The 26891-nt window shown below is 45.3% G+C and overlaps 1 protein-coding gene and 1 non-coding gene across 3 annotated transcripts in view; both read right to left on the reverse strand.

Moving 5' to 3' along the window:
- Window positions 1–26891, reverse strand: part of NUP214 (nucleoporin 214) — a 94800-nt gene that overhangs the window by 6100 nt on the left and 61809 nt on the right. Inside the window, exons 28-32 of one of the 2 annotated variants that reach the window (XM_060100706.1) lie at window positions 26566–26627; window positions 22191–24008; window positions 20093–20163; window positions 9846–9999; window positions 2541–2693 (exon numbers count right to left, since the gene is read on the reverse strand). In XM_060100706.1, the coding sequence (XP_059956689.1) occupies window positions 2541–2693; window positions 9846–9999; window positions 20093–20163; window positions 22191–24008; window positions 26566–26627 (2258 nt within the window). Of the gene's footprint in view, window positions 1–2540; window positions 2694–9845; window positions 10003–20092; window positions 20164–22190; window positions 24009–26565; window positions 26628–26891 lie in introns of both variants that reach the window. The other variant, XM_060100705.1, reaches the window with a different exon arrangement.
- LOC132492831 (small nucleolar RNA SNORA48) lies at window positions 18048–18182 on the reverse strand. The gene has a single exon (XR_009532887.1). It is a non-coding gene; the product is annotated as a small nucleolar RNA SNORA48 (small nucleolar RNA).

Below are 26891 nucleotides of genomic sequence, written 5' to 3' on the forward strand. Positions count from 1 at the left end.
GTGAAAAATGAGAAGTCACAATGATACAGAAAGTACACTGGACAGGGAGGGGAGGAGATTAAGTGCACGCGCACACGCACACACGCGCGCGTGCACACACACAGAGACACACACACACACAATGCCCCCAAAACAACAAATCCATGTCACAGATACGTGAAACAGAAGAGAATGGTCACTTGGGCTTTATTTCTGGAGACAGACAACTCACTCCTGATGCTAGGGGGTTCCAATTTTATTAGATGCTTATATTTTTTCTCCTCCAGAAGAGACAGAAATTTAGTAGTACTCAATGATAATAAGATTTCTGATTTACTGAGGGCCCTCCACGTGCCAGGTGCTGTACACCAGTTTGCTTCAATCCTCCCAACAAACCTGGGACTCCCTACTTTACAGGTGAGGACCCCGAGGCTCAGAGAACATGTCTCTCATCTATGCTGAGCCAGCTGGTGAGCGGTAGAGCTGGGATGGGAACAGGGCTGAGTGACTCACAAGACTACCTATCCCCTCACCACTACTACGTGCCACGCTGCACCCTGCCACTGCCACCAAATCCAGCAACTCCACTGACAGAGCAGTGGCGTGATCCCAGTGGACTGGGGGTGGCAGGAGGTCATTTTCAGTCTGTCTCACTTCCTGTCCTCTCCTCAAATGATCTCCAGTGGTATTATTTTCTCCTGCAACTGTACTCAAGGGAGGAAGTGCACTTTTGGGACTCCAGAGACCCACCCACACCAGCAATCTAAAAATCCCTCGAGACCCCAATCTGGGTGGATTCATGGGGCAAGTCATCAAATAGGAAAAGTATTCTGAAACGTGGGAGGACACATTTTCTCTCAGACTGCAAAAATAAAAGGGGCAAATTCTCAGATCAACTGGGACATGATCCCAGGATACGGAACAACATAGAAGATAAACATGAGAATCGAAGAAAACATGATCAGGTTCCTGAAAAAGTAAATTTAAAGGTCTTGATGATTAATAAACTAAAATTTCTTAGTCAAATAATATTTGCCTTGTCAAGCAGGACCAAAACCTTTGTAGCCCTTTCATTTTTAAATCATTCACTGCAGGGAAAGGTGGCGGCAGAATAGAGCTGTGATGCTCATTTCTAGTCCATTTTAAATTCTAGGAAGGAGTGTAAAAAAACTAGCACTCAGGGCTTCCCTGGTGGCGCAGTGGTTGAGAGTCCGCCTGCCAATGCAGGGGACATGGGTTCGTGCCCCGGTCCGGGAAGATCCCACATACCGCGGAGCGGCTGGGCCCGTGAGCCATGGCCGCTGAGTCTGTGCGTCCGGAGCCTGTGCTCCGCAACGGGAGAGGCCACAGCAGTGAGAGGCCCACGTACCGCAAAAAACAAAAGAACAAACAAAAAACCCCCCAAAAAACAAAACTAGCACTCATAGACTAACCCAGCCCAGGCACGGGTCTGAGTAAAGGTGCACAGTGCATTCAGAAACCACAGCAATTTTGGTTCTAAAAGGTGGGATTCCAGGTACTAATTTGGGGCAGTTCTGCTCCTCAGTCAAAGCCACCCAGGCATCTGCTCCTTGGGTTGGGTCCTTCCTCTGCAACCCCCCCATAAATTCAGAGCATCCCATACACACAAGGGAGAAGTATCCTGCCCGCTCACCTGTGGGGCATTTACTTTATTTTAAAGAACTGCTTGCTCAGCAAACATCCTCCCCCTTTGCCCCCTGCCTTAAAAAAGTCTTTTCACACAACCTTCCACACAACAGGGCAGGTATGCACAGATCCCCTCTGTAGATCTCAGAGACAGAAACAGGATAGAGGGGCAGCTGACAGAGATGAGGTATGGTTTTGCGGGTAGACATATACTATTCTTTAAAATTTTAAATTATAAGTGTAATAATACACGATTGTAAGAAGCCACACAGTTTATAAATGTATACTTTAAAAGTAATGCTGGGATAAAAAGTAGTATTGTTAATGTTCTTTATTCCTGACTACATGGGTATATTCTAACTGTGAAAATTAATTGAGCTGCATAGTTATGATATGTGGATACTGTATATGTACGGGAATATCAATACATTTATGTATGGTACACTCAAAAGTAAAAAAAAAAAGTGATTTGGGAAGGAGGACAAATGACATAGACATAAGAAATTAAAGAAATAATCTGTCTTGCCCATCACAGGTAATGGGCATCCAAGCAAATCTGACTTAGGAGGCTTTCTTGTTTATATTTCAGTTATCATGGTCCTGTATGTTCCCTCACTTTGGCTGTTAAATGCAACTAAATATTTACAATGCTTTCTTCCCAAAGAAAACATGAAGTTCTCTTCAGGGCTGCATGCTATGCATTCTGTGCTTTTTAACATGTCTCAGGAGACCTAGAACAGCGTCAGAAACGTAGTAGATGCTCAATAATTAGAAAATGAATTTGGGGGAAAAGATCCCTTCATCCATACTCCATACCCTCCCCTGAGAACACCCCAGAGAGCCCTCCTTCCAGAGGTCTACGCAATGTTAAATACGCATCTAACGATAACCACGGCTAACAGGCATAGGAGTACCTGTTTTACTTGGAGTGGAAAACCCAAAGCCTTGGGAGGCCACACTTCCTCCTCCAGAGCTAAAGGTGCCAGCAGGTTTCTGGTCTCCAAATGATGAGCTGGCAAAGCCGCCAAACGTCTTGGCTCCACTGTTTCCAAAAAGGTTAGAGGTACCTGAAGAGATGAAGAACACGTATGAGGGAGATCAGAGGGAGAAAATGTCCTTATCTGCTTCTCAGAACAGAGAAGGAAGGAACCTCACTAGGTGTCTGCGGAGAAGGGAATGATAGAGAAGTCAAGGATCCAAGGTCGCTGAGTGGCAGTGAAACAGAAACCTTCTTTGATTTGCATGCATCTTTTTTTTTTTTTTTTTTTTTTTGCGGTACGCGGGCCTCTCACTGTTGTGGCCTCTCCCGTTGTGGAGCACAGGCTCCGGACGCACAGGCTCAGCGGCCACGGCTCACGGGCCCAGCCGCTCCGTGGCACGTGGGATCCTCCCAGGCTGGGACACGTGAACCCGTGTCCCCTCCATCAGCAGGTGGACTCTCAACCACTGCGCCACCAGGGAAGCCCTGCATGCATCTTGATGACAAGTTTTTAATCATTCTGGTGCTCAGGCTCAGGATTTCCTGGCGTGATTCTACAGGCACAAAACAACGGGGCTGCAACAGGTCCCAGTGAAGAGGCTCTTCTGCAGAAAGGTACCTGCATGCCCACAGGTATCACAGGTTATGTTCAACACAGGACCAACCCCGCAGCTGCACACGAGACCATTTGCTTCTGAAGAACAGGGCTGGTTTTCATGGACCTCCTCGTATGAAGACCAACTTCAAATTTTGTCAGACTAGAGAAAACAAAGAGCGAATCCAAACCGAGCGCGGTGGCTTCCCGCGTTCTGCTGGGCAAGCTTGCCACTGCCTGATCTGTGCAGAGAACGGCAGATGAAATAGGAAAAACCCTGCTGCTCCTACCTCTGATCTGATAGGAGCTAGGCATGCCCTGAAGAATGTAAGGGGCCAGCAAGACTTCCAGTCTAATTTCCTCTTTCTAAGAGGTTCAGTTAAGCCCTTGACCTTTCCGATGCTTATCTAGTGGGTCACTCCCGCAGCTACACACTGAATCGGCTCCAAGACTTAAAGGAAAAACGGAAATGAGGGACTTTCCTGGTGGTCCAGTGGTTAAGAATCTGCCTTCCAATGCAGGGGACATAGGCTCGATCCCTGGTCGGGGAACTAAGATCCCACGTGCCACGGGGCAACTAAGCCCGTGTGCTGCCAACTACCGAGCCCACACACTCTAGAACCTGCGAGCCACAACTAGAGAGCCTGTGTGCTGCAACTACTGAGCCCGTGCACTGCAACCAGAGAGAAGCCCGCGTGCTGCAACAAAAGACCCCACATGCCGCAACAAAAGACCCCACATGCTGCAACGAAGATCCCGCGTGCCGCAACTAAACCCCACTGGAGCCACATAAATTAATAAAAAAAAAAAAATAAGGACGTGAACTACTAAAAACCAAGATGGGTGAGAAGTTTTTTGTTACAAGAAATGCGAATCTGACAGGCAACATATAAACAGCCAAAGTCATATACACAGAAGTGCTTGGAGAGAGTACAAACAGCACACTAGATAACAGGAACTGTTCTTTAACCCTTTTCCCGGGGGGAGAGGGGAGGGATAACTCACATATCCCCACTATGTTTGGATGCATGTTTTACTACAATGAGATTGCACCCACAGTAAGGCAGCAAGAAGCTCTGCTGAAATGGGATCACTGCCCAAAGCCACAGGCATGGACAGGAGGCTGAAATGACATGCTCCGGGTGGCAATGGGGCATTGACTCCATGTAACCAAGCGAGGCCTACAAACACCTGCATAGGCCAGTCTTCTCCCAAGCCCATCAGGCGCTCACAGAGAAGGTGATGGAAAGGAGAAGAGTGGAGGGCGAATAACTCTGCAAGTCGAGCCGTCTGAAGAGGTGGTCCACCACTAGCCCGTCAGCACCAGGGTCTCTCATCTCGCTCTGCTGCCAGTCCCACCCCAGTGTGAGATGTAACTCCATTGCTACTTCCGCTTGCAATGCTCTTGATCTGCAGGCCAAGAAGTGAGGAGCCTCACCTCAGGGACACAAGCACCTCAGTGTCTAGGCACCGATAACACAGAGCCTCAGACCACCGCAGGGTCACCTGCTCTGTAAAACTATTGCTGAGGGCTTCCCTGGTTGCGCAGTGGTTGAGAGTCCGCCTGCCAATGCAGGGGACACGGGTTCGTGCCCCGGTCTGGGAGGATCCCACATGCTGCGGAGCGGCTGGGCCCGTGAGCCATGGCCGCTGGGCCTGCATGTCCGGAGCCTGTGCTCTGCAACGGGAGAGGCCACAACAGTGAGAGGCCCGCGTACCGCAAAAACAAAACAAAACAAAACAAAACAAAAAACAAAAAAAACCCTATTGCTGACAGTTTGGGAGCTTGGCTGTGAGTAGGCCAGGCGCTGAGAGCAGGAGTGGATAACAAGTTCCTTTTCACCACCTTTATGTACGGTCGCACGGGACTATATACCCTCCGGCAGAGTCTGCAAAATGCCCTCTTGAGCAGTCTGATTCTTCCCTTAGTGAGCCGGCTGAAGGTTACATCAGATTCCCCCAATGGCAGTACAAAACCAGGCTTCTCAGCCATTCCTTTTATTTGGTATTTCAAGAACAGAGGACTGCAATTTTCTGACTTTGTTAGTGCTAACAAGGCAAAAATTCCAAATAGCAAACAAATTCAAGTACAAGATTAGAGGCTAGATCTCCTCTTGGAGAAATCAGAAATACAGAGATGAAATGGTTTTACTGGGACAGTGCTGGAAGACAAATTCTAGAGAAGTCAGAGAACATTTAGAAGTCTCCGGGCTTCTTTATCCCTTTATCTCTTTAAGACTCCTTTGTCTTTAAGATGTTCACAGATACGACAGTGGAATAAATGAGTTGTGCAGTCAGCCCTGGCTTCGAAAACCTAATAACTGTGGGGCAAGGACTTAACCTTCCCGAGTCCCAGTTTCCTCATGGGACAGCACTGTGCCCAGGCAAGACTGCTGGGAAGACTGAATGAATTAACGTATGGAAAGCCCCTAGTCAGGCATAAGGCAGGTCCTAGGAAACAGGACTTCCCTCTCTGTTTAACTTTCCTCCTGCCAATCATGTTTCCTATCCCAATCAAGTTCAATATAATAAAACAGAGCAGGTCAGCTGTAGAAAGTTAAACCCTTTTCATTTTGCAAAGATCACTAGAATCAAGCCATTCAAGTTGTAACAGTTGTCATTGGTAGCCTCAAAAGGCGCTCTGCATGTTGAAACGTTTTAGGATTTATTTAAGCTGCTCTGAAACAAAGTGGCATTAAGTGATGGGATGTCTGCTTCTCTCTGTCTCTATGGCCAACAATGTGCTTCTCGGTTTTCTCCTAGTGGCTCCAAAATAACAGTCTCTAGCTCTTGAAAATATGGTATCTTGGTTGTTGGAACAATATTTCATTGTGGAAGAGACTTCTTCACTTGTGAACTAGCCAGTAAGAAAGCTTGTCTCTGCAGAGCCACCGGATGACCTCCACTGGGGGTTCCAAGAACGGGTCCCACTGGCATCCGCTTTGGGCTTCCCCCGACTGGTGCAACGCGGATCCTCCGTGGTCTTTTATTTGGCAAAAACACTAGCAAAATCCAACATCAGGGTCTGACCCAATTTAAATTAAATGATACTTGATATAAATTTGATATAAATAACATCACAGAGACCAGGTCCCACGTCATTCTGCAGGTCTAAAGTCACTAGACGAGAATTCAACACACACTGAGAAGGTGGTTCTCAGGAAGCCCTTGTCCAGGGATACCTTCCCAAGACATTCTCTTAAAGAAGAGCAGTAGAAGGAACCTTGTGGGACCAAAAGATTCTCATCAAATGACTCCTTCATCCTCATACAAACATGTCTTTCAAGCCCCTGTGCAGAAAGAATGTGCTGAGAATTGTTCTCACCAGTGTCTTTAGCACAAGACTCAAGGAGGCAATAGGGCCTTACAGGTAACAATTCACAGGACCCCCAGGGGTTAACTGTATCTATGGTAGAGTCTTGGGGAAGAGAGAGAGAAGAAACCTTTCTAGTGTGAGCTTCTGGATACAGAACACGCCAACCCCAAGCACCAGTGTTCCTAGCTTGTCTTTCTCGATCAATGCATAGTTCCAATTACTTCCCAGGCCTAGAGAGGGCAGCTCCAGGACCAGGCAGCCTGGGGCCTAAATGTCACCAAGGGAAGTGCTGGCCGCCCAATCTGTGCTCAGATATCTATCTGCAGGGGAGCATGTTCGATGCCATGCGGAGTGATCACAAGGGCTGTCAGACAAGGCGTACGGGGAGGCGTTCCACTCCATGGCGAGGCCAGAGGATCTCAGCAGGCAACGCGGTGGACCAGAGCTCTGCACACACGCCAGGATGAAACCCTCCTTACGCCACTTAATGGCTGTTACCACTGGAAGCCCACATTCCCACTCTGAACCTACTTCCTTATTGGTAAAATGGGGACGGCCACATCTGAAAATACTGTTGTGAGAGGTGATTAGACCGCACACACTGAACAACTGGCGCACAGCAGGTGATCAGTAAAGATGAGTTCCCTTCTGCTGACGGCTCGTGAAAGAACAGAGCATAAGGGCTGCAGGATTCCAGAGAGGGAGAGATCACTGTGCATCCTCGTGACCTTTCGGCCACGCTGCACAGAGGAAGACGTACATTCATGCTGAAAGGAACGGTAGGTTCAGAGGAGCGGCGTGTGGGGAGCAGTGTGAACCCTGGCATGAAGCACAGAGAAGTGAGGGGGGGTGTGTGCGCGCACGCGTGCGCAGGCGAAGGAATTCAAAGTCAGAAAAGTGTGTCAGGGCTCATGGAGGGCCCTGCATTATAGCCTAAGGAGTTGGTCTGGACTTTGATCTATAGTTAGTGGGACATTGCCAAAGGGTTCTGAGTAGGGAGAGTGGCAAAATAAAAGAGTTTTAAGACATTCAATTTGGCACAGATTTCCAGACCACAGTGTAGGAGACAGCGGGCAGAGAGGGGAGTGTGGAGACTCCTGTGATAACCTGGATGATAATGGGGACACACCCCACAATGACAGGCAAAGAGGAGAGGGAAAGAGCAGGGAAGGAACTGTCTGGCAGGCAGGAAGAGAGCCAGGAGCCCATCCACACAGGGCAGGAAACAGTGCTGCTCAGACGATCACACGCCGCAGGGTCGCCTGAGGAGAAAGAGGCCGCCCCTGTGACCTGCAGAAAACATTCTCAGTTCTGTGGCGAGGCCAGTGTCCTCCCCAGGGGCCTTCCAGCTCCTTCTCCACTGTTCCTTCCTCTCATCTGGCACTTGGTCCTCAGGGCTACAGAAGCTCTTGTCCGTTTCACTAGCAAATCACGCAGTTGGTTTTAAAAACCAAAATAATGCTAAATCTTTCCTGCATACTTTCAAATTCACTTAAACTTCCCTTAAGCGTGAAAGTAAACTGCTGGTTTATAACAGCTGACGTTTAGGAGATGAAGACCCGCAGGTGTCTGGTATCAAGAACAGATATATGTTTAATTTAAACCAGAATTAAAGAATTAGAAACAATGGTGTGCCTATGAACAACAGGTCGAGGCCGGGCGGGGGTGTCTGTCCCCAATTCTGCAGCACTGTCCAGTTACTATGGTGTAAACAACTACCCCCTGATGTCACTGAACAGGGAGCTGGGGAGAAATGTGCAAGCTGGCTCTCCCGAGCCAGTACAGGCCAGCTCCAGCCCATCACTGAGAGAAGGCCATTTTCTGCCAGGTAAGAGCCACGGCATTAAAGGTGAATCTGACAGGAGGAAAGGATTTTTTACAAAGATATGACACACCCACGTTTTAACAAAATAGGCTAGTAACACCATCTTGCAGACAATAATCTACCCATGGGACAAACCCACGTTTCTCACTAGCATGTTTTAACAAATGCCTGTTCTGTGCTAGACGCTGTGTTTGGCACCTTATGCATGATCTAGCTGAGTTCTAGGTCTGCCACTTTCTGGCTTTGTAACTAAAAATCACCTAACCATTCTGGCCTTGTTCTTGATTGGAAAAGGGAGACTGACACCCGAGGATCACGTTTTCGAAGTACGTGCTGTGGAGCCCTGCAGCTGTGTGCTGACAGCCGGGGAAAAGATGGGGAACCCACCCAGGAGTATCGCTGGTTCTTGGCCCCTGCTTCTGAACACCCTGTTTTTCTCTGTTTTATATATCAGGATTCTGCGTAAGAGTTCATCTGCAGAAACGGCTTCTGAAAACTGTTCCTAGACTTGACTTCTCAGATCCCTTCATTCTAGGGTTCTAAATTCCTCCTAGCAGAACACAGATTTCTGATTATATAATTTCACAAGTTTAAAGCTATGTGTGTCTTCACTATAATCTCTCCTTATATATTACTAGATGAACAGTGACATCAAAATAACCGATCTGTGACTCCAGGAGTCTCAGCAAAGAGTTTTGCTTTTTAACTACATGAGCCTTAATATCAAGGAAACACCTGTCCTGTCTATGGAACGTGAGCTCTCGCATTAAGGTCGCGTGTAGCACAACAGATGAGAGAAGCTTCTGGTAGAGCGTATTAAACAAGAGACGCTAAGATGAAGGTGACAGGTGCCCGACTTCCCATCTCAGTCTCCCCTGGTAGCAGGATATATTTTTTTAGAAGATTTAAACAAACAAATTTCTTTCATTTCCAACCATGAATAGACAGCTCAACAAGGAATTAGCTGGAGAAGAAAGTGCCAGCAGAAAGATACAGCTTCATTTGAAAATAAGACAAAAATGTAAGAGATGAGAAATAATGACGGCTTCAACTTTTGTGTGACATTTCTCTATAGTAGCTGAATTTTAAAGCAAATTCAAAGAGAGTCCAACACAAATGAAAATCCAGATGCTCCTCCAAGCACACCCAGCTTGTTCTGCTGCTCTCTTTTATGCTTGTCTGCTTGCATTCATTTCAAGTCATTTCAACCCTAAGAAACAGAGCAATTTGGGCCTTGGGAGAGAAGAGGGGAGTAGCTCAATACACAGATCCTCTCTCCCTGCAGCTCTGATGTCTTTCCATGATTATATAGGACATCTCATTAGAAAACCAAAAATAAAAAAACAAAATCAAAACAGATCACACTGCTTTGGGGTAGATATTTTAAATGGGCCTTCTAGACTTTTTCTTTCCTTTCTACACTTGTCACTGAAGCTTTGATAACACCACGAGGATGACAATGACATCAGGGGACCAAAAGACTGGAAAAACTTTCTTAACTTACTTGGGGTGGCTGTAGATCCAAAGCCCCCGCTGGCCGAGCTGAATGGGTTTTTGTTGGCTGCATCTTGGCTGGGTTTCCCTCCAAGGCCACTGAAGAAACCTCCCCCTCTTCCAGTGTTTCCAGACCCAAACACGCTGCCACTGGAAGAGGATGACTGCTAAAAAACAAAAGGGACAGGAAGCAAGATAAGATGAGAGGTCACGGTAAAATAGCAGCCCACATCCACGGAGAGGAGGCACTCACAGCTGTACCAGTGGAAGAAGCAGGAGAACGTTGATTAGTTCTGGTGCAGATGCTCTAACACCCACAAAGGAAGCTGAGCTCTGGACAGGAACACTCTACAATCACAAGTTCTCAAGTTCTTCTATGTGCACAGTTCTCTGAAAACATCATTTATGGTAGGTGGGAGTCTTAACAGTTCATCTGCCCTGCTGCCTGCAGTCTCTGCTGGACATGACGCCAGGGGCAGGAAAACCAAGCCCTCAAAAGCGCCCCCAAATGCGTAAGTTTAAAAACATGTCTAGGTTATGATGAGCACCAATTATTTTGATTCCTCTAGTGTTTGGCTGACCTCATCAGCAACCGACGATAAGGGATTTACACTGTCTTTTCTCCCAATTTGCGCGCTTTTATTTCGTAATGACTTCCCCAGTACTGCAGAAATGAGCTTAAATTAGCTCCACTGTTGAAACGATGACCGCAGCTGAATTCTGTCCAAGTTTGCAAATCTTATGCTCAGAGGATGCTGGGCACGTGCTGACACAAAGCTGTATCAGGCACCACACACTGTATTTTTGTTTGTAAACTGGTTCTTTAAGGAAGACCAGTGCTAGATTTGAGGGACCATTAATGATTAGTTAAGTATGATATCTCCCTGGCTGATAATGTAGAATACGATGGGCCATTAGAAATGGGTCGCTGTGCACAGGAACCTTACAGGAGCCCCTTCAAAGGTGGGGGGGAACCAGAGAAGTGTACAAGTCCCTCTTCTTTCTGGCAAAATAAACCACCCACCTCAAAACAGTGAGTGAAATATCAATAAATGAGCTAGGAAGGTAGTGTCCTTCAGAGAAGTGCCTAAAATGTAATTTACACGCTCAAAAAATGGCTGCTGTGCAGTATTTTGACAGTGACGATAATGAACCAATGACCGAGCGCTTTCTCTGTGCTAGGCACTTTTCTACGCACTTTACAAATAATTATTTAATCCCCACAACAGTCAAACCTCTAGCAGGCTGCCCCTGAAACATGCCCCAGCACACCCCTGCTCTGAGCCCCCGTACCGTGACTTTCTGCCTGGACCATAAGACAACTTCACTGACGTTCTGCTTCCCCTACAATCTGTGTTCACACAGCAGCTAGATTAATCCTTGAAAATGGCAGTCAAAACATTTCACTCCTGCTTACAAATTCTGAAAGACACACATGACTCGGCCCCATCCATCTCTTGGCATCGTCTTCTATCACCCCCCCCACACACACACACTTGGTACAGTCACACCAGTCTTTCGTGCCTTGGACATGACAAGCTAATTTTTACCTGAGGGCAACATACTTAATGTACTTGCTTGTCTCTCTCCTTTTTTTTCCCCCTTTAAACTTCTTTAAAAACAACAGTAACTGTTTACTACAACCATTTAATGATGAGTAACAGCTTTTTAAAACTTGGAATGAAATCCAACCATAAGAGCACAGGCTTTGATAACCAGTAAACTGACTTTCAAAGGAACGAAGACGTGACAACTACGCATGCATGCGGAAAACAGAAAATATCAGGTTTCTTGGCTGACTTCCACGCATCAGGCTGAAACATAGGAAACTGCCAATATACGGACATTTTTGCCCTACAAGGAAAAAACCAAAACAAAAACCCCACCAAACCCAGCAATTTCAGATGGCTCAACTTATTTTTAAAAACACGATTTGGAAAGTAATGGATATCTGCAGAAATGAATAGAAACGGGTAGCACTTCACTGAAGTGAATGTGAATCGACAGTTATTGCATCCTCAGAAGCGGGTTAGAGTATCCCATTCATTTTAACTACAATAAATAACAATAGTTTTAAAAACTTTAAATTATGGAAAATCTCAAAAGTATAGATGGAGGAGCATAAAGAACCCATGTACCTATCACCCAGTTTCACCCGTTAACTCACAGCCAGTTGAGTGTTACCTAGAGCCCCATTTTCTTCCCCTCAGCCTTTATTAGTATGAAGTAAATCCCAGACATCTCACCATTTCATCCACGGATCTTCCAGTATAAAGCTCTAAAACATAAACCATAACCATAATAACATTATCGTGTCTAAAAAATTAATTCCTTTATATCATTGAATAGAGAGCTAGTGTTCAAGATCCAGCCTAATAAAATTGCCAAAAAACCCTGTGAATCTCATCCAGCCTCCAGACCCAAACACCATGTCACAGGAAGTAACAGAGGGGACAGAGAAACAAGTTAATCGGGCGCCACACTGCGGGGATCTCCAAAGGACCGACAATCTGCTCTGTTCATCAACTGTGCTGTGAGGGAAAATAAAAGAGGGGCGGTCCTGGGAGGGCAATTTATAGATACAGAGGCTGAAGAGAACTATCAGCCAATCTCAGGGAGTGAACCTGACTTGATCCTGATTCAAAGAAACAAATGTAAAAACAGACATTTACGAGACTTCTTCAGAAAGGCATTTCCTGACTATCGAACCTAAATCAGCTTCCCTGACTGCCACACCATCCCGCTTTACTGTCTTCACAGTACTGAAATTAACTATCTGACATGAAACTGTTTTAATAAAGACTGACACCCCTCCCCACCCCCCCAAAATGTAAGCTCTATGGACACAGCCACTTTTGTCTGTCTTACTCATTACTGAATCCCGGCATGAATGTTAAATTAATTTTCACAGTCCTGGTTCTCTACTGCCATTTGAACAACATTAAATCTTCTGATCCATAAACACAGCATGTCCCTCCATTTATTTAGATCACCTTTAATTTCTTTAAACAATGTTTCATTGTATTCAGAGCACACGTTTTGCACTTCTGTTAAATTTATTTCTAAGTATTTTACTTCTTTTCATGATATTGAAAATGAATTGTTTTCTTAATTTCAATTTCATTTTCAGACGGTTTGTTGAAAACGTACAGAAATACAATTAATTTTTATATATTGATCTTGCACCCTGCAAACTTGCTGGCCCCATTCATTAGTTCTAGTTCTGTAGTGGATTCCTTTGGGATTTCTATATACATGATGTTACCTGCAGATGCATAGTTTTACTTCCTCCTTGCCAATCTGGATGCATTTCATTTCTTGCCTAAATGACCTGGCTAGACACAACATATGCTCTTGAGAGCCATCCCTATGGTCGCATGCCATCAGCCGTCCTTCCCTTCTTATTGTTGAATAGTATTCCACTGTGTGAGGAGGCCAGGGTCTACTGTTCCCCTGCTCATGAACATCTGGACTGTTTCCAGGTGTGGACTATCATCAACAAAGCTGCTGTGAACATTCTGATAGAAGTCTGTCTGTGAGTATATATTTTCATTTCTTTTGGGTGAATACCTAGGACGAGAATTGCTAAACCACAAAATTAGTGTATATTAACTTACTGAGAACTTGCCAAATGGTCTTCCAAAGTGACCGCACCATTTTACCTTCCCACCAACCAGCAACGCATTAAGAGATCTAGTCACTCTAGATCTTTTCCACATTTGGTCTTGTTGGTTCTTAAATTTCAGTAATTCTACAGGTATGACATAGTATCTCATGGTTTTAATCTGTATTTCTCTGATGACTAACAATGCTGAGCAAGTTTCATGTGCTTATTGGCCATTTGCATAGCGCCTTCTGTAAAGTATCTGTCCAAGTATTTTGCTTATTTTAAAATTGAGGTGTCGTTTTATTTTTGAGTCATAGGAGTTCTTTATATATTCTGGACAGAAGCCCTTTAATTTATGTATTGTAAATATTTTCTCCCAGTCTATACCTTGCCTTTTCATTTTCATAACAAAGTCTTTTGATGAGCATAAGTTTGTAGTTTTAATGAAATCCAGTTTTTCAATTTCTTCTTTTATGGTTAGTGCTTTTTTGTGTTCTGAGAAATCTTTGTCCTCCAATGGCTTCTTCACAGTGGCATTATTGACACTTTGGGCCACATAATTCTTTGTTTTGGACGCGGCTGTAGGATGTTTAGCCTCGATCCACGAGATGCCAGTAGCGTCTCCCACTCATGAGGATCAAACGTGTCTCCAGACATTGTGGTTGTGAAATTCCCCCGGGGGGCAAAATCAATACCAGTTGAGAAGCCCTGATTTACTCCAAGGTAGCAAAGATGTTCTTTTTGCCTTTTTGCTACGGTTGTCATATATTTAATACCTTGTTATTAACCGCACAGTACACTGTTTCTCTTTATGTCATCAATCTTTTTTCTTCAGCTGCTTTAGAAGTTTTCTTTTTGTATTTGGTTTTCAGAAGCTTAACTAGGTTGTGTCCAGGGCTGGTTTTCTGAGGTTCACAGAGTGTCTTGGAATTGTGGATTCCTGTTCTTCAACAAATTTGAAAAAGCCTGGCCATTGTCTCTTCAAAAAAAATTTTTTTTCTCACCAATTCTGTCTCCTCTCATTTTGGGACTCTGATTGCTTTATGTTGAATTGCCTGATACTGTTGCACAGGTCACTGATGCTCTGTCCAATTATTTTTCAGTCTCTCGGAGCTTCATTTTAGGTAATTTCTATTGACATATTTTCAAGTTCACTGTTCTTCTGTAGTATTCACTCTGCTGTTCAACCTGTCTAATCATTTTTTATTTTGGATATTAAACTTCAGATACAGACTGACTTTCTATTTGTTTTTGTAATTCCCATTTCTCTTCTGAGATTCCTTATTCAACCATTCTTTTATTTTCCTGTAAATCCTTGAGCACAACAGTTATTATAAAGTCTCTGCCTGTTAGTTCTAATACTGGATCATCTGTAGGTTATTTTTTGCTGATTTCTAAAGTATGACCATAGGTCCCCCTTTTCATTTTGCTTCTTCATATGTTACATACCTTTTTTTGTTTGTTAAGTATACTGGACTTTATACAGAGGAATGGTGGTGTGGTGACTGAGGAATACTAGCGTGTTCCCCAGAGAGTGAGAGACCACTCTCGTCTGTGTCCTAAAGTGAGGAGGCAATTATTCAGATCTCACTAAGTGTCCAGTTGATCGGGAACTGGTTCACTGATTTAGACCGAACTCACCTCTGGTTAGCCAAACACTGTCTTTGCTTAGGGCTTAGGTTATTTGTCGTATAAGTGTTGGAGCCTGGAGCCAGGAGGCAGTTAGGCTGCAGTGCTACCTTTGGATTCAACAGTTTCAAGGAACAGGAGGTTGCAAGACTGCAAGTTCTTTCTGCTTTACTTTCTTTCTCTCAGCAAAATTGGGGGAGAGGTGAATAGAGGATTTTTATAATGAACTTGCAAGTCTTTCAGACTCCAATTTGTTGTTGTTTTTTTTAAAAGCAGCTTTACTGGGATATAATTCATATACCACACAACTCACTGATTTTAAGTATAAAATTCAGGACTTCCCTGGTGGCACAGTGGTTAAGAATCCACCTCCCAATGCAGGGGACACCGCTTCGAGCCCTGGTCCAGGAAGATCCCACATGTCGCGGAGCAACTAAGCCCGTGCGCCACAACTACTGAGCCTGCGCTCTAGAGTCCGCGTGCCACAACTACTGAAACCCGCGTGCCTAGAGCCCGTGCTCCTCAACAAGAGAAGCCACCACAATGAAAGGCCCACACACCACAACAAAGAGTGGCCCCTGCTCACCGCAGCTAGAGAAAGCCTGCGTGTGGCAGCGAAGACCCAACGTAGCCAAAAATAAATAAATAATAAATAAATAAATTTATAAAGTATAAAATTCAATGGTTTTGGTATATTACATCTTTAAGTTTTAAAAAATGTGGTAAAATATGTATGACATAAAACTTGCCCTTTTAATCATCTTTTAGTATACAATTGAGTGGCATTAATTATATTCACAATGTTGTGCAACAATTACCACTATCTCCAAAATTTTTCATCACCAAAACCGAAATTCTGTAACCATTAAATAAGAACTCCCTGGTCCCTCCTCCCCGCAGTGCCTGGTAGGCTCTAATCTACTTCCCGGCTCTATGGATTTACCTATTCTAAATATTCCATACAAGTGGAATCATACAATATTTGTCCTTTTATATCTGGCTTATTTTACTTAACATAATGTATTCACGATTTATCCATGTGTAATATGCATCACAACCCTATTCCTTTTGAAGGCTGAATAATATTCCTATGTATGAACAGACCACCTTTTGTTTATCCAATCTTCTGTTGATGAACACTGGGTTGTTTCCATCTTTTGGCCACTGTGAATAATGCTGCAATGAGCAGTGGTGAGCAAGTGTCTGAGTTCTACTCCTGGGTCATATGACAGTTCTATGTTTAGCTTTTCAAGGAACCTGTTTTCCACAATGGCTGTACCATTTTCCATTCCAAGCAGCAATATACGAGGGTTCCAATCTCTCCAATCTTTGTCAATACTTGTTATTTATTTATTTATTTTTAAAATTATAGCCCTCCTAGTGGTTGTGGAGTGGTATCTCATTATGGTTTTGATTTTCATTTTCCTACTGTTTATAATACTACTGATTATCTTTTCGTGTGTTTATCGGTCATTTGTTTGCCCTCATTGTTGCCAATAGCTTCCTCTGGCTTCTCCAGCCAGTAAATTTCCTTCGGCAAGGCCTCTCTTCCACTTCCTAAACCCAGACCTGACATTTGCCCCCAAAAGCTGCTGTACCATCAAGCTCACCTACGATTAACTCCCCTGTCTGGAAATCAATTCAACAAGGCTTTCTGCCATGTTTTGATGGTCTCATTGTGACAGATTATATTTTCCAAAGATGGTCACAGTAGTATTTCTAGACCTAAATGCTCTTCTAGAGCAAGAGGTGAAGTCTATTCCCCTCCCCTTGAACCTGGGTGGGGCTTTGTGATTGCCTTGAACAAGAAGATGCAGTATACATGATGCTCTGTGACTTCTGAGGACAGCTTCTGCCTGGCTCCCTCTCTTTCTTGGAACATTTTTCCATGGAATCCAGCCACCATGTTGTAAGGAAGGCCAGGCCATACAGAGAAGCCACATGCAGATGTTGTAGCCAAGAGTTCCAGTTAAGGTAGGAACTAACAGCCAAGCCAACCACTGGAGAATGCTACTGAGTTTTGGGGTAATTTGTTACACAGCACTAGATAATTCTAATATCCACAGAATTAGTGTGATTTTCACACCATCTGGATTTTTCTTGGTATTATGATGAAAATGAAGTTGGTATTATGATGAAAATGAAGTTCTTCTATATCCTGGCCAGAATCTACCTGTATCCTTAGATTTTTCTGAGAATACCCCTACTACCTAAAAATTCATTCATTTTTACAATGCTTATCCTGTGCTAGCCACAGTCCTAAGCACTGGGGATATAGCAACAAATATAACAGATAAAGCCCCTGCCATGATAGAAAAAAAATTCATTTGAATTTCTAGCCCCTCCAATTGCAAATATAATTTCTGTGAAGGAAGAACATGAGGTGCAGGGCCGTAACCAACATGGAGTTTATCACAGTAAGCTTTAAATCTCTTGGCTCAAATTATGCCTGCGAGAGAGAGAAAAAATTTATGCCTGTGAAAGTCACGCGTGTAGCTCTAATTTGTTCATTTCCACAATGTAGTAACGTTCTACTACAGAATAATATAAGTTCATCTACCCAGTGGAATGGCCATAACCGTCTGGGTTGCTTCTAGCCCTCAGTTATTATAACATTGTACCCCGGCGCACAGGTGCATCAGTTTCTCTAAAGAACAAACTAGGGGTGGAACCACAGGGCTTTACTAGATCACACCACACTATTTTCCAAGGTGGTGTGCCAACCTATGCCCCAGCTAAGAGTGTACGTGAGTTTCTGTGGCTCTGCATACCTGCTGACATTTGGTATTGTTGGGCTTTTAAATTTTTGCTGTTACAGGTGTGCATCTCTTAGTGGTTTTACTTTGTGTTACTAATTAAGTTGAATATGTTTATGGTCCTCTGGCTACCCTTTTTAAAAAATGTTTTCTTATTTCTCTCTTTTTCTAAATTGTGGTAAAATATACATGAAACTTGCCATTTTAAGCTTTTTATCCCCCATGTGTCTGGGGCATGAACCAGGCATGGGCACAAACCAAAAGCCAAGCTTGGATAAACAAGGAGTTGCTTTGTCCCCGGCTGATATGAAACAGGCACCAGCAACTAGGTGCCACTTGACCCAGGTCAGGGGGAACATTTTAAGGATTTTAAGTCTATAATTCAGTGGCACTGAGTACATTCCACAATGCTGTGTAACCAACACTATCCTTTTTTATGAAGTCTCTTGTCCTTTTTCTTTCTGTTGTGTTTTCTATTAAGTTTTCTACGTACAGAGCTCAATGAATTTTGACATATAACTGTTTATGATGTTCTACTTTTTTTTTTTTTTTTTGGCTGCATTGGGTCTTCGTTGCTCCGTGCGGGGGCTTTCTCTAGTTGTGGTGAGCGGGGGCTACTCTTCGTTGCGGTGCGCAGGCTTCTCGTTGCGGTGCCTTCTCTTGTTGTGAAGCACAAGCTCTAGGCGCGTGGGCTCAGTAGTTGTGGCGCACGGGCTTAGTTACTCCGCCACATGTGGGATCTTCCCGTACCTGGCATTTTCAAGTTTGTCTTTTATTTCTTTACGGCATGTAAAACACAGCTGTTTTATAGTCTAGGAAGTCTTTGGAAACGTGTGTCTCATGTTTATTCTGGCTCTTGATCATAGTCCCTTGTTTCCTGTTGTGATGAATTTACGTGTGGGCATCAATGACCTTAAAAATTATCTGAGGCCTACAGTTACTTTTCTTCAGAGTGGCCTGTGCTCTTCTGCCAGACATCTGGAGACACCGCCATCCTCGGATCGGGTCAAGCTGCATTCTCAGGCCGACCGGTGAATCTGGAGTCACAGCTTATCGTGGGGAGGGTCTCTTTTAGCCCTCCCACTTTGTACACGTCTTGGTGAATGATGTCTGCCCCTCCGCCCTTTTGGGCTTGTTAACATAGGCAATTCAGGTGCTCTCACATTAGCAGATGCTCTCAGGGCAGAACTGGCTTCTGTGCTCCACTCACTTCTACAGGTTCCCATGTTCCCTTTAATCTGGTTTGGTTAAATACCTTGCTAGTTTATAAGTGCTTTTGAAACTATGGTTTGTACGTTTTATGTAGCCATTTTTAGCTGTTTTCAGTGGGGAACTTGAGAACCAGAAGTTCTGTTTCTCGGTCAAGGATCACTGACCAGGGCGGGGCCCATCTTCTAAGGAAAAAGGTGATAAAGAAAATCTCCTACTGAACACTTGGAAGAAACATATAATATGGCTACCAGTTTCTTAACTCCTGGACAAGTACCAACGCCACCTTTACAAAGTCACAATCGTTTCCAATATATCAGAGTACCTTATGAAGTTACTATGATCTAAAAGCAGCTAGCTTTTACAACAGTAAATTTAACCCCTCTGGGTCCTCCGTGTCCTCATCTGTCAAATGGGGAGAATAACAGCATTACTTTATACAAGTACTAATGATTCCATGACTCAGTGTGTGTACAGCACTTAAAACCACACCCAGCACACAGATAACCACTAGCTAGACAAAGTGAAACGGCTCAGGTCACCGAAAGGTCCCTGGACTGTATACTGCTTCCCACAGGGGCCATATACAGTTTCCGTTGCATATTCTTCTTCATCTTGTTTAAACAACGACTTAAAAAAAATAAAAACTCTTAGCTCAACGGCCTTTAAAAAAAAAAAAAAAGGCCAAGGACCACATTTAACCCATGGGCCATAGTTTGCCAATCCCTGGCCTAACAACAGGCAGAAGATTGATGGAAATCAGGCAGTGTGCTCTAAAGTGCTTCCCGAGAGGACTGTCACACAAGGATCAAAACTGTAGTGATTCTCTCAAATCAGAGGCTGAGACTTCTGCATCCCCAAGGGAGCTACAGAAGGCAGAGCTTGAGAACAACAGGGCTGTTTGCTAGGGCTGGTGACATCCTATAGGAACGTGACTGATTACATCCTACAGGACTGGTTACATCCTACGGGAACATGACTGATTGCATCCTACAGGAACAACGCAAATGGGTTTGATTCATGTTGACACGAATAGAGGCAAACATCCACATTTACCTGGCCAAAGACTGTTCCACCAGTACTGGCTGCTTGACCAAACAAAGAACCAGTGTTACTAGACCCAAAACCTGTAAAATAAAAAGAAAACCAAAGTTTAATTTGGATGAACCTTCTATAATATCAAAGTTTTTTTTCTTTTTTAAATGGCATTCAGGTGTGCTAAAGTTCCTCACAATAAATCAACTCATGAAGAAAATCTGTTTTCCTACCTAGGAAATGGAGAAAATTATGAGTAAATAACTTAAAAAAACCTTTTTTTTTCATTGCTAGAATTTTATAATAGTAAAAAAAAGTCCCGAAGTCCCAAGGACTGAATCCTTGTCTCCTACCAAACCCCAGGTGGGTGAGGACTCTCAGAGTAGTTCCCCTAGACTTACAGCTGCCAAGAAGTGCTTCCAGTGACTGACTTAAAATCATGAATATTCTTACTCCCTGGTTACCTCTAATCTCAAATATCAGATTCTTTCAGGGTAGTTTATCTTTCTTCTAGGTGGCATAACGTGGTTGAGGTGCTGAGTTAACAGGGCCTTGGAAAATCAGGCGGAACTATATTTTAAAATAAAAGAGCCCCAGATGAGGAGTTGGAGGACAAGAGTTCCAGGCTCATTTCTGCTACTGGTCTAGGCAGGGGAGCTCAGGCAAGTCTCAGTTCCTCAACCAGTGCTGGAGGGGGCTGCTCGGGTTACCTTTCCACCTAGCTCCTGCAGGAAAGAAGGGTTTTTCAGAGGTTCTCGTCGTACTGAAATAGTTGTGATTATACTTGTGAACGAGGATTCTCAAGTTTTGGCTGCAGAACAAAAAGATGCACTAGTGACAGCATTAACTACCCTACTCTCTTTGACCCACAGGCCTCTTCCCTGCCCGTTCTCTAGACCAACTTATCACATCTCCTGTCACTCAAACAGGCGACCAGCCTCTTCACAGGGCATCAGATGGATCCCAAAACTGTCTTGCACCACTGTGTTCTTGAAGCGGAACATAGTGGGAGCTTCACAAACATTTGTTGAAGGCAGGAAGGAAATGACTTCCTTTCTAATAAATTATGAACCAGTTTCAAATAAATTTTCACCAAAGGAATGAACACCCAGTTACTTGTAACCCTGTCCACCAAGAAATCACTGATCTTTGATTCCGCCCCCCATCCCCTGAGACTGATGGCTGAAGAAATGCCTTTCATAAGATAACCATGGAGAAAGGAAAATTAGAAAAGATATTCCAGTTATCCTGTCTACTGGTTTTAGGAGCAAAAGCAGCTGCTAAGATTGGACATGCAATAGTGAGGATTACATTTTACTTTCAAAAATAGTAAAATTTAAAGATTTGGTTTTTTAGAAGAATTACACTGGGGCTTCCCCAGTGGTGCAGTGGTTGAGAGTCCACCTGCCGATGCAGGGGACACAGGTTCGTGCCCCGGTCCAGGAGGATCCCACATGCCGTGGAGCGGCTGGGCCCGTGAGCCATGGCCGCTGAGCCTGCGCGTCCGGAGCCTGTGCTCCGCAACGGGAGAGGCCACAACAGTGAGAGGTCCGCGTACCGCAAAAAAAAAAAAAAAAAAAAAAAGAATTACACTGAAAATAGAAAAAATATCCAACTTCTCAAATGTCACTATTTGCCCTTCTAGAAAGCAAGGTGGTGTCAGAGTAAATACGAAATACCAGCAGCACAGAGGACTAGGATGAGGAGCTCTGGAGTCTAGTCCTGGCTCCACTACTGGCACTAAATGACATTAGATCAGTCACCTCGAGGCTTGACAGGTTTGGACATAATGACCTGTAAAGCACCTTGCAAATGTAAAATTTCATACTTATGAGTCATTCATTACTCGCCACGACTTTACACCTGTTTTTCTCCCCCCATGAAACTGGCACTCCGGTGGCTAGGAGAGTGGAGAACTTGCTGAGAAGCAAAACTGGAGCTGCAGTGATTAGACCAAAGAAATGCCCGAGGCTGCCAGTGGCCAGGCTCCCTTCCGGACTTTCCAGAGCCTCTTCTGTTTTCCTTTCCTTTCTTTTAATCACCAAACTCATGCAGATTTGCTGCAAATGTTTCAAATATACAGAGGACAACAAAGTAAAAATCTTCTATAAATTCTTACCTGAAGCTTGACAAAAGCTAAACCCAGAGGATGGCGCTGTCGTGGTGGTGGCTGAGGTGCCACCGAACACAGAGCCTCCCTGCCCAAAGCCAGGACTCTGGCCAAAAGCAGGAGGGCTGCTCTGGCCAAAGAGTCCCCCTCCAGTGTTGGCAGAAGACTGTCCAAATGAGAAGGAGCTGGAGCTACTGGTGTTTGAAGATGCACCGAAGACGTTCCCACTGGTGGAGGCGGGCGTGGAGGATGCGGACTGACCAAAAGCTGGCACGGAGCTGAAGCCGGGCTGAGTGAAGGAAAAGCTGCTCGCGGGGCTGCTGGTCGGCTGCCCGAAGGCCGGGGCCTGCCCGAAGCTCGTCTGTCCAAAGACCGTCGGGGCGGAGGTGCCAAACGCTGGGCTGCCGAACCCCGAGCCGCTGACCTGCGGCGCGGCAGCTGCCGTGCTGGCGATGCTGCCCGCCTGCTGCCCGAACAGGCTCGGGGCGGTGCTGGCGGCCACCTGCCCGAACATGGGGGTCGCCGAGGGGGTGGTGGCTGTGTGGCCGGTGAGCTGGCTGAAAGCCGAGCTAGAGCTGGCGGCTGGCGGCTGAGTAAAGACAGGCGAGCCCGAAGTGACCGCCCCGAACACTGCGGGCTCTGTGGCTGGGCCTGGAGCATCACTGGAAACAGCGCTGGAGGTGGCGGGAGGCCTGGATGTTTCCGGGGCCACGGGGCTGGCACCTGGGACAGCAGGTGCTGTGACGGCGATCTGCCCAGGTGCGGCCGGGGTGGGGGCAGGGGACGGCGGTTCGGTCTTGGCGTCCGGGGTCCCGGTGGCTGCCGGAGTGGCCTCCGTGGACGGCGCTAGGATGGTGGCACTGGGCCCCGCCGTACCAGGGCTGCTGGCCGCAGGCTGGGAGAGAGCGGGCTCCTTCTTCACAGAGTCAGACGTTTGAGAAGGAGCCTGGGGAAGCTGGGCGGATGGCTGCTGCCCTAGGAGGGAGGCTGTTGACACCAAGGCCTCACTACCACCTGGCTTCTCAGGCAGAGCCGATGACGTGGCTGCCTCCGTGCTTTTACCGGAGGACGTGGGCAGGGTGGGAGCAGACGGTGAACTCAGGAGGCTGCTAAACGACAAGGCGGGGAGGGACGTAGGAAGGGGTGTGGCAGCGGCAGAGGACGGCGCTGTACTACTTGTCTGCTGGCCTCCAAACGGAAAACTGGTCTTACTACCGCTTAGCGATAGCCCCCCAAAACTGATTACGCTGGAGGGTCCCGCACTGGTGAGCGGCAGGCTGCCAAAGACGCCAGTCGAGGAACTGCCGGGGCTGGGGCCGGCCGCCGCCGCCAGGGTCACTGCCGTGGCAGCCGCAGAGGAGGTCACGGGAGGCTCCGCGGGCTTCCCCAGCACCACGGGGCCGGTGAAACTAAACCCGGAGGGGACGGCCGAAGTCTTGGTGGGCTGTGCACTAGCACCAGTCCCGCCTGGGGATGAAGCCTTACTGGCTGCCTTTGTAGAGTCATCTGCTTGGCCAACCCGCAGTCCTGAAAAACTTCCTAGAGTCTCTCCAGCCAGAGAACTTGGAAACATAAGCTCTCCCAACTTGGACGGCGGAGCTTCCAGCTTGCCAGAGGGGGTGGAAAGAGCGATTCCAGAAGGTGCCACGGGCCTGCCGCCGGACGGAGCAGGCTCCCCAGGAGACGGACCAGCGGCTCCCGTGCTACTTGACGTCGTCATTCCCGAGGCAGGTGAGCTTTCAGGAACGGCCTCGTAGAAAGGTTTGCCTGTCCCGCCAAAGGAGAACGTGTCCAGCTGGTTGGACTCTTTGCCGGGGGGTGGTGCCCCTAGCAAGAAAAAGAAATTAGGAAATGGACTGGATTTCACAAAATATGACCTATCACAGTCTCACTGACTTTTCTAAGCCAAAGCCTCCCTCCTCCCTTGATACTGTCAGGGACAGCTTGTTCTGACAGCAGCAGACAGAACAAACGCTTCTCCGCAGGAACGTTAGCTCTGAGTCATCCCACTGAGGTGGGATGAACGAACGTTCTCTTTAGGACCATTAAATCACAACAAATACACCTCTATCTAGAGTACAGGAAATTAACCTAGTGGTCCAAAAGAGAAAGAAAAGGCATCTTCCCACATTTCCCCCGTGTGCGCGCCACAATAACGTTCATGGCAACAGTACTAGCCTATGGACCTCCTGAGAGACCAGGAATTGATCCTTTGGGTTTTTTTTTGTTTTTTTTTTTTTTTGGCCGCACCGTGCGGCTTGTGGGATCTTAGTTCCCCAAACAGGGATTGAATCCAGGCCCTTGACAGTGAGAGCATGGAGTCCTAACCACTGGACCACCAGGGAATTCCTCCTTTGGTTTTATGGACAGATAAAGTGTCCATCCACAGGCAATCATTTCTACCTATAATTAAGGGCTACTTCCTAGTGCTCTCCTCACTAAGTGCTTTCACGGTGGCAGTGTGGCCACATGGTCAAGGACATGGGTGGGCTCTGAGGCTGGGGGCTCTGCCACTTGCTGGCTGTGCAACTCTGGAAAAGTTAATTGACTTCTCTGGGCTTCAATTTCTCCATTTGGAAGAGAGAGGTAATAACAGTATGTACCTCACAGAGTTGTTACAAAGATTAAATGAAATACAGGTAAAGCACTCACAAGGCCTGGTAAAAAAACTGATCAATAAAGACTAATTTGATACTTACAAACTGAAATTGGTCTATCGAAAGTGCTGGTTGATGTTTCTAACTCCATGCTGTTTTAAAAAGTCTGTCTAGGGGCTTCCCTGGTGGTGCAGTGGTTGGGGGTCCGCCTGCCGATGCAGGGGACACGGGTTCGTGCCCCGGTTTGGGAAGATCCCACATGCCACGGAGCAGCTAGGCCCGTGAGCCATGGCCACTGAGCCTGCACGTCCAGAGCCTGTGCTCCGCAACGGGAGAGGCCACAACAGTGAGAGGCCCACATACCGCAAAAAAAAAAAAAAAAAAAAAAAAAAAAAAAAGTCTGTCTATCACAAACTCCTGAGAACACTGCAAAGCCCCTACTATAGGCAGGTAATTTCCAGAAACCCCTCTTTGTATCACTGGTGTTGTACTGAGTTGTTTATGATTTTGGATTGTTGTCTATTCTTGTATTAATGAAAATGTTTATGGAATTACTATTGTGTTTTATTACTAATTTATTTCATTTAGGATTTTTGACAATTATTCTGTTCCTCTCCAGTCTTTCTATATCATTGAGTTGTTTTTCTTCTAGAAAGTGAGGCTGGGGAGAGGGTGGGCCTCAAGGGTATTCAGCCACATCTAAGTGGGCAGAACAGTTTAAGAATCACTATTCCAGAGAGAAAGGAATGAGATCAACAACCCTTTAAGTGCCACACACAGCTCAGGTTTAGGAAGTCTGCTGTGCTTTCAGCTCCCTAATCTCCCTCTAGGAGGTTTTAGGAGATCCCTTTTTTCACTAAAAAAAACTTCTACCACTTGGGTTGACACATAGAAAGCACTCATAAAAATATGTGTTGAATGAAGAGATGAAAGATGGTCATTGTCTTATTTATCATAGGGAAAACCTGGAAAGAGCCTAAATGTCCAAAAGGTGAATAGTTAAATAAACTATGGCATATCCACAAGATAGAAATTATGTAGCCATCAAAAATGACATTTACACAAGATTTTCAATAATACTGGAAAACTCACAAGAGATTGTGTTAAATGAAATGAGTGGAAGCAAAAACCCCAGAAGGAAATATAACCAAATGGCAATGGTTAAGGGTAAAATGTGTGATTCTAGAACACATCACTTTTATAATAAAATATAACAATCACTTTTATAATAAAAGCTTTCTTTTTAAAATAAAAGTAAACTTAATTACTTAAACTGAGAACTGGAAGGCACTTAAAAAGTACATCTGGTTTCCTTATAGGTCTTCAAATTCTTTTAAACATTAAAAACATGCTGGTTGGTAGATCTGTAACAACATGCATGAGACCCATGTGTTTTCTGATAGGTTATCAAGGAAAAAAGATGAGTTCAGTCTTTGATTTCTATAGTACTAAGTCTATCTCATCCTATAAATTGATACAATTTTAAATGACATAGGAAAAAGATGGAAAAAAATTTTAATTCACATGTAAACATTCACATTTAAAGCACAGCCTTGCTTTTCTAGAAGCAAATCCTTTCCTTGTACTTAATTATGAAGAGTAGAAGTCCTTCCCCACAGTTCTGTAAATCTAGCCTATTTTTAATGCATAATATCAATCCCAGGTTAATTGCAGATACTTTAGGCAAAACGCAGCAGCAAGCAAAATGTCAACACATCTGCCCCCCAAAACCTGCACTTGTTTAGGGGGAAACACAAAAGTAATGCTATGCCATGCAGAGACTGTACCTTGTGTGGCAGTGAAATTAGAAGACGGTGTTGGTGTGACTATCCCAAAATTAAAGCCAGTCCTAGGGAGGGGAAGAAAAGAAGTTAAAAATGGACAAACCCAAGGCACAACATTGCCCTTTTAATAGTACATTTTATAATTCATTCACACAAACTGCTCTCGAGGGACTTACAATCTAGAAGATAAACATCAACAAAGTGAAAGCACATTATCTCTGAAGCAGCAGAGCCCTCGCAAGCTCTCTAAGCGGGGAGAGGGAAGTTGTAGGTGAGGTAAGACGGGAAAAACAGGCGAGAAGACCTTGGAGGAACGGCTGGGCTTTCCA

This window comes from Mesoplodon densirostris, chromosome 6 (assembly GCF_025265405.1).
Source record: "Mesoplodon densirostris isolate mMesDen1 chromosome 6, mMesDen1 primary haplotype, whole genome shotgun sequence".
Lineage (NCBI taxonomy): Eukaryota > Metazoa > Chordata > Mammalia > Artiodactyla > Ziphiidae > Mesoplodon > Mesoplodon densirostris.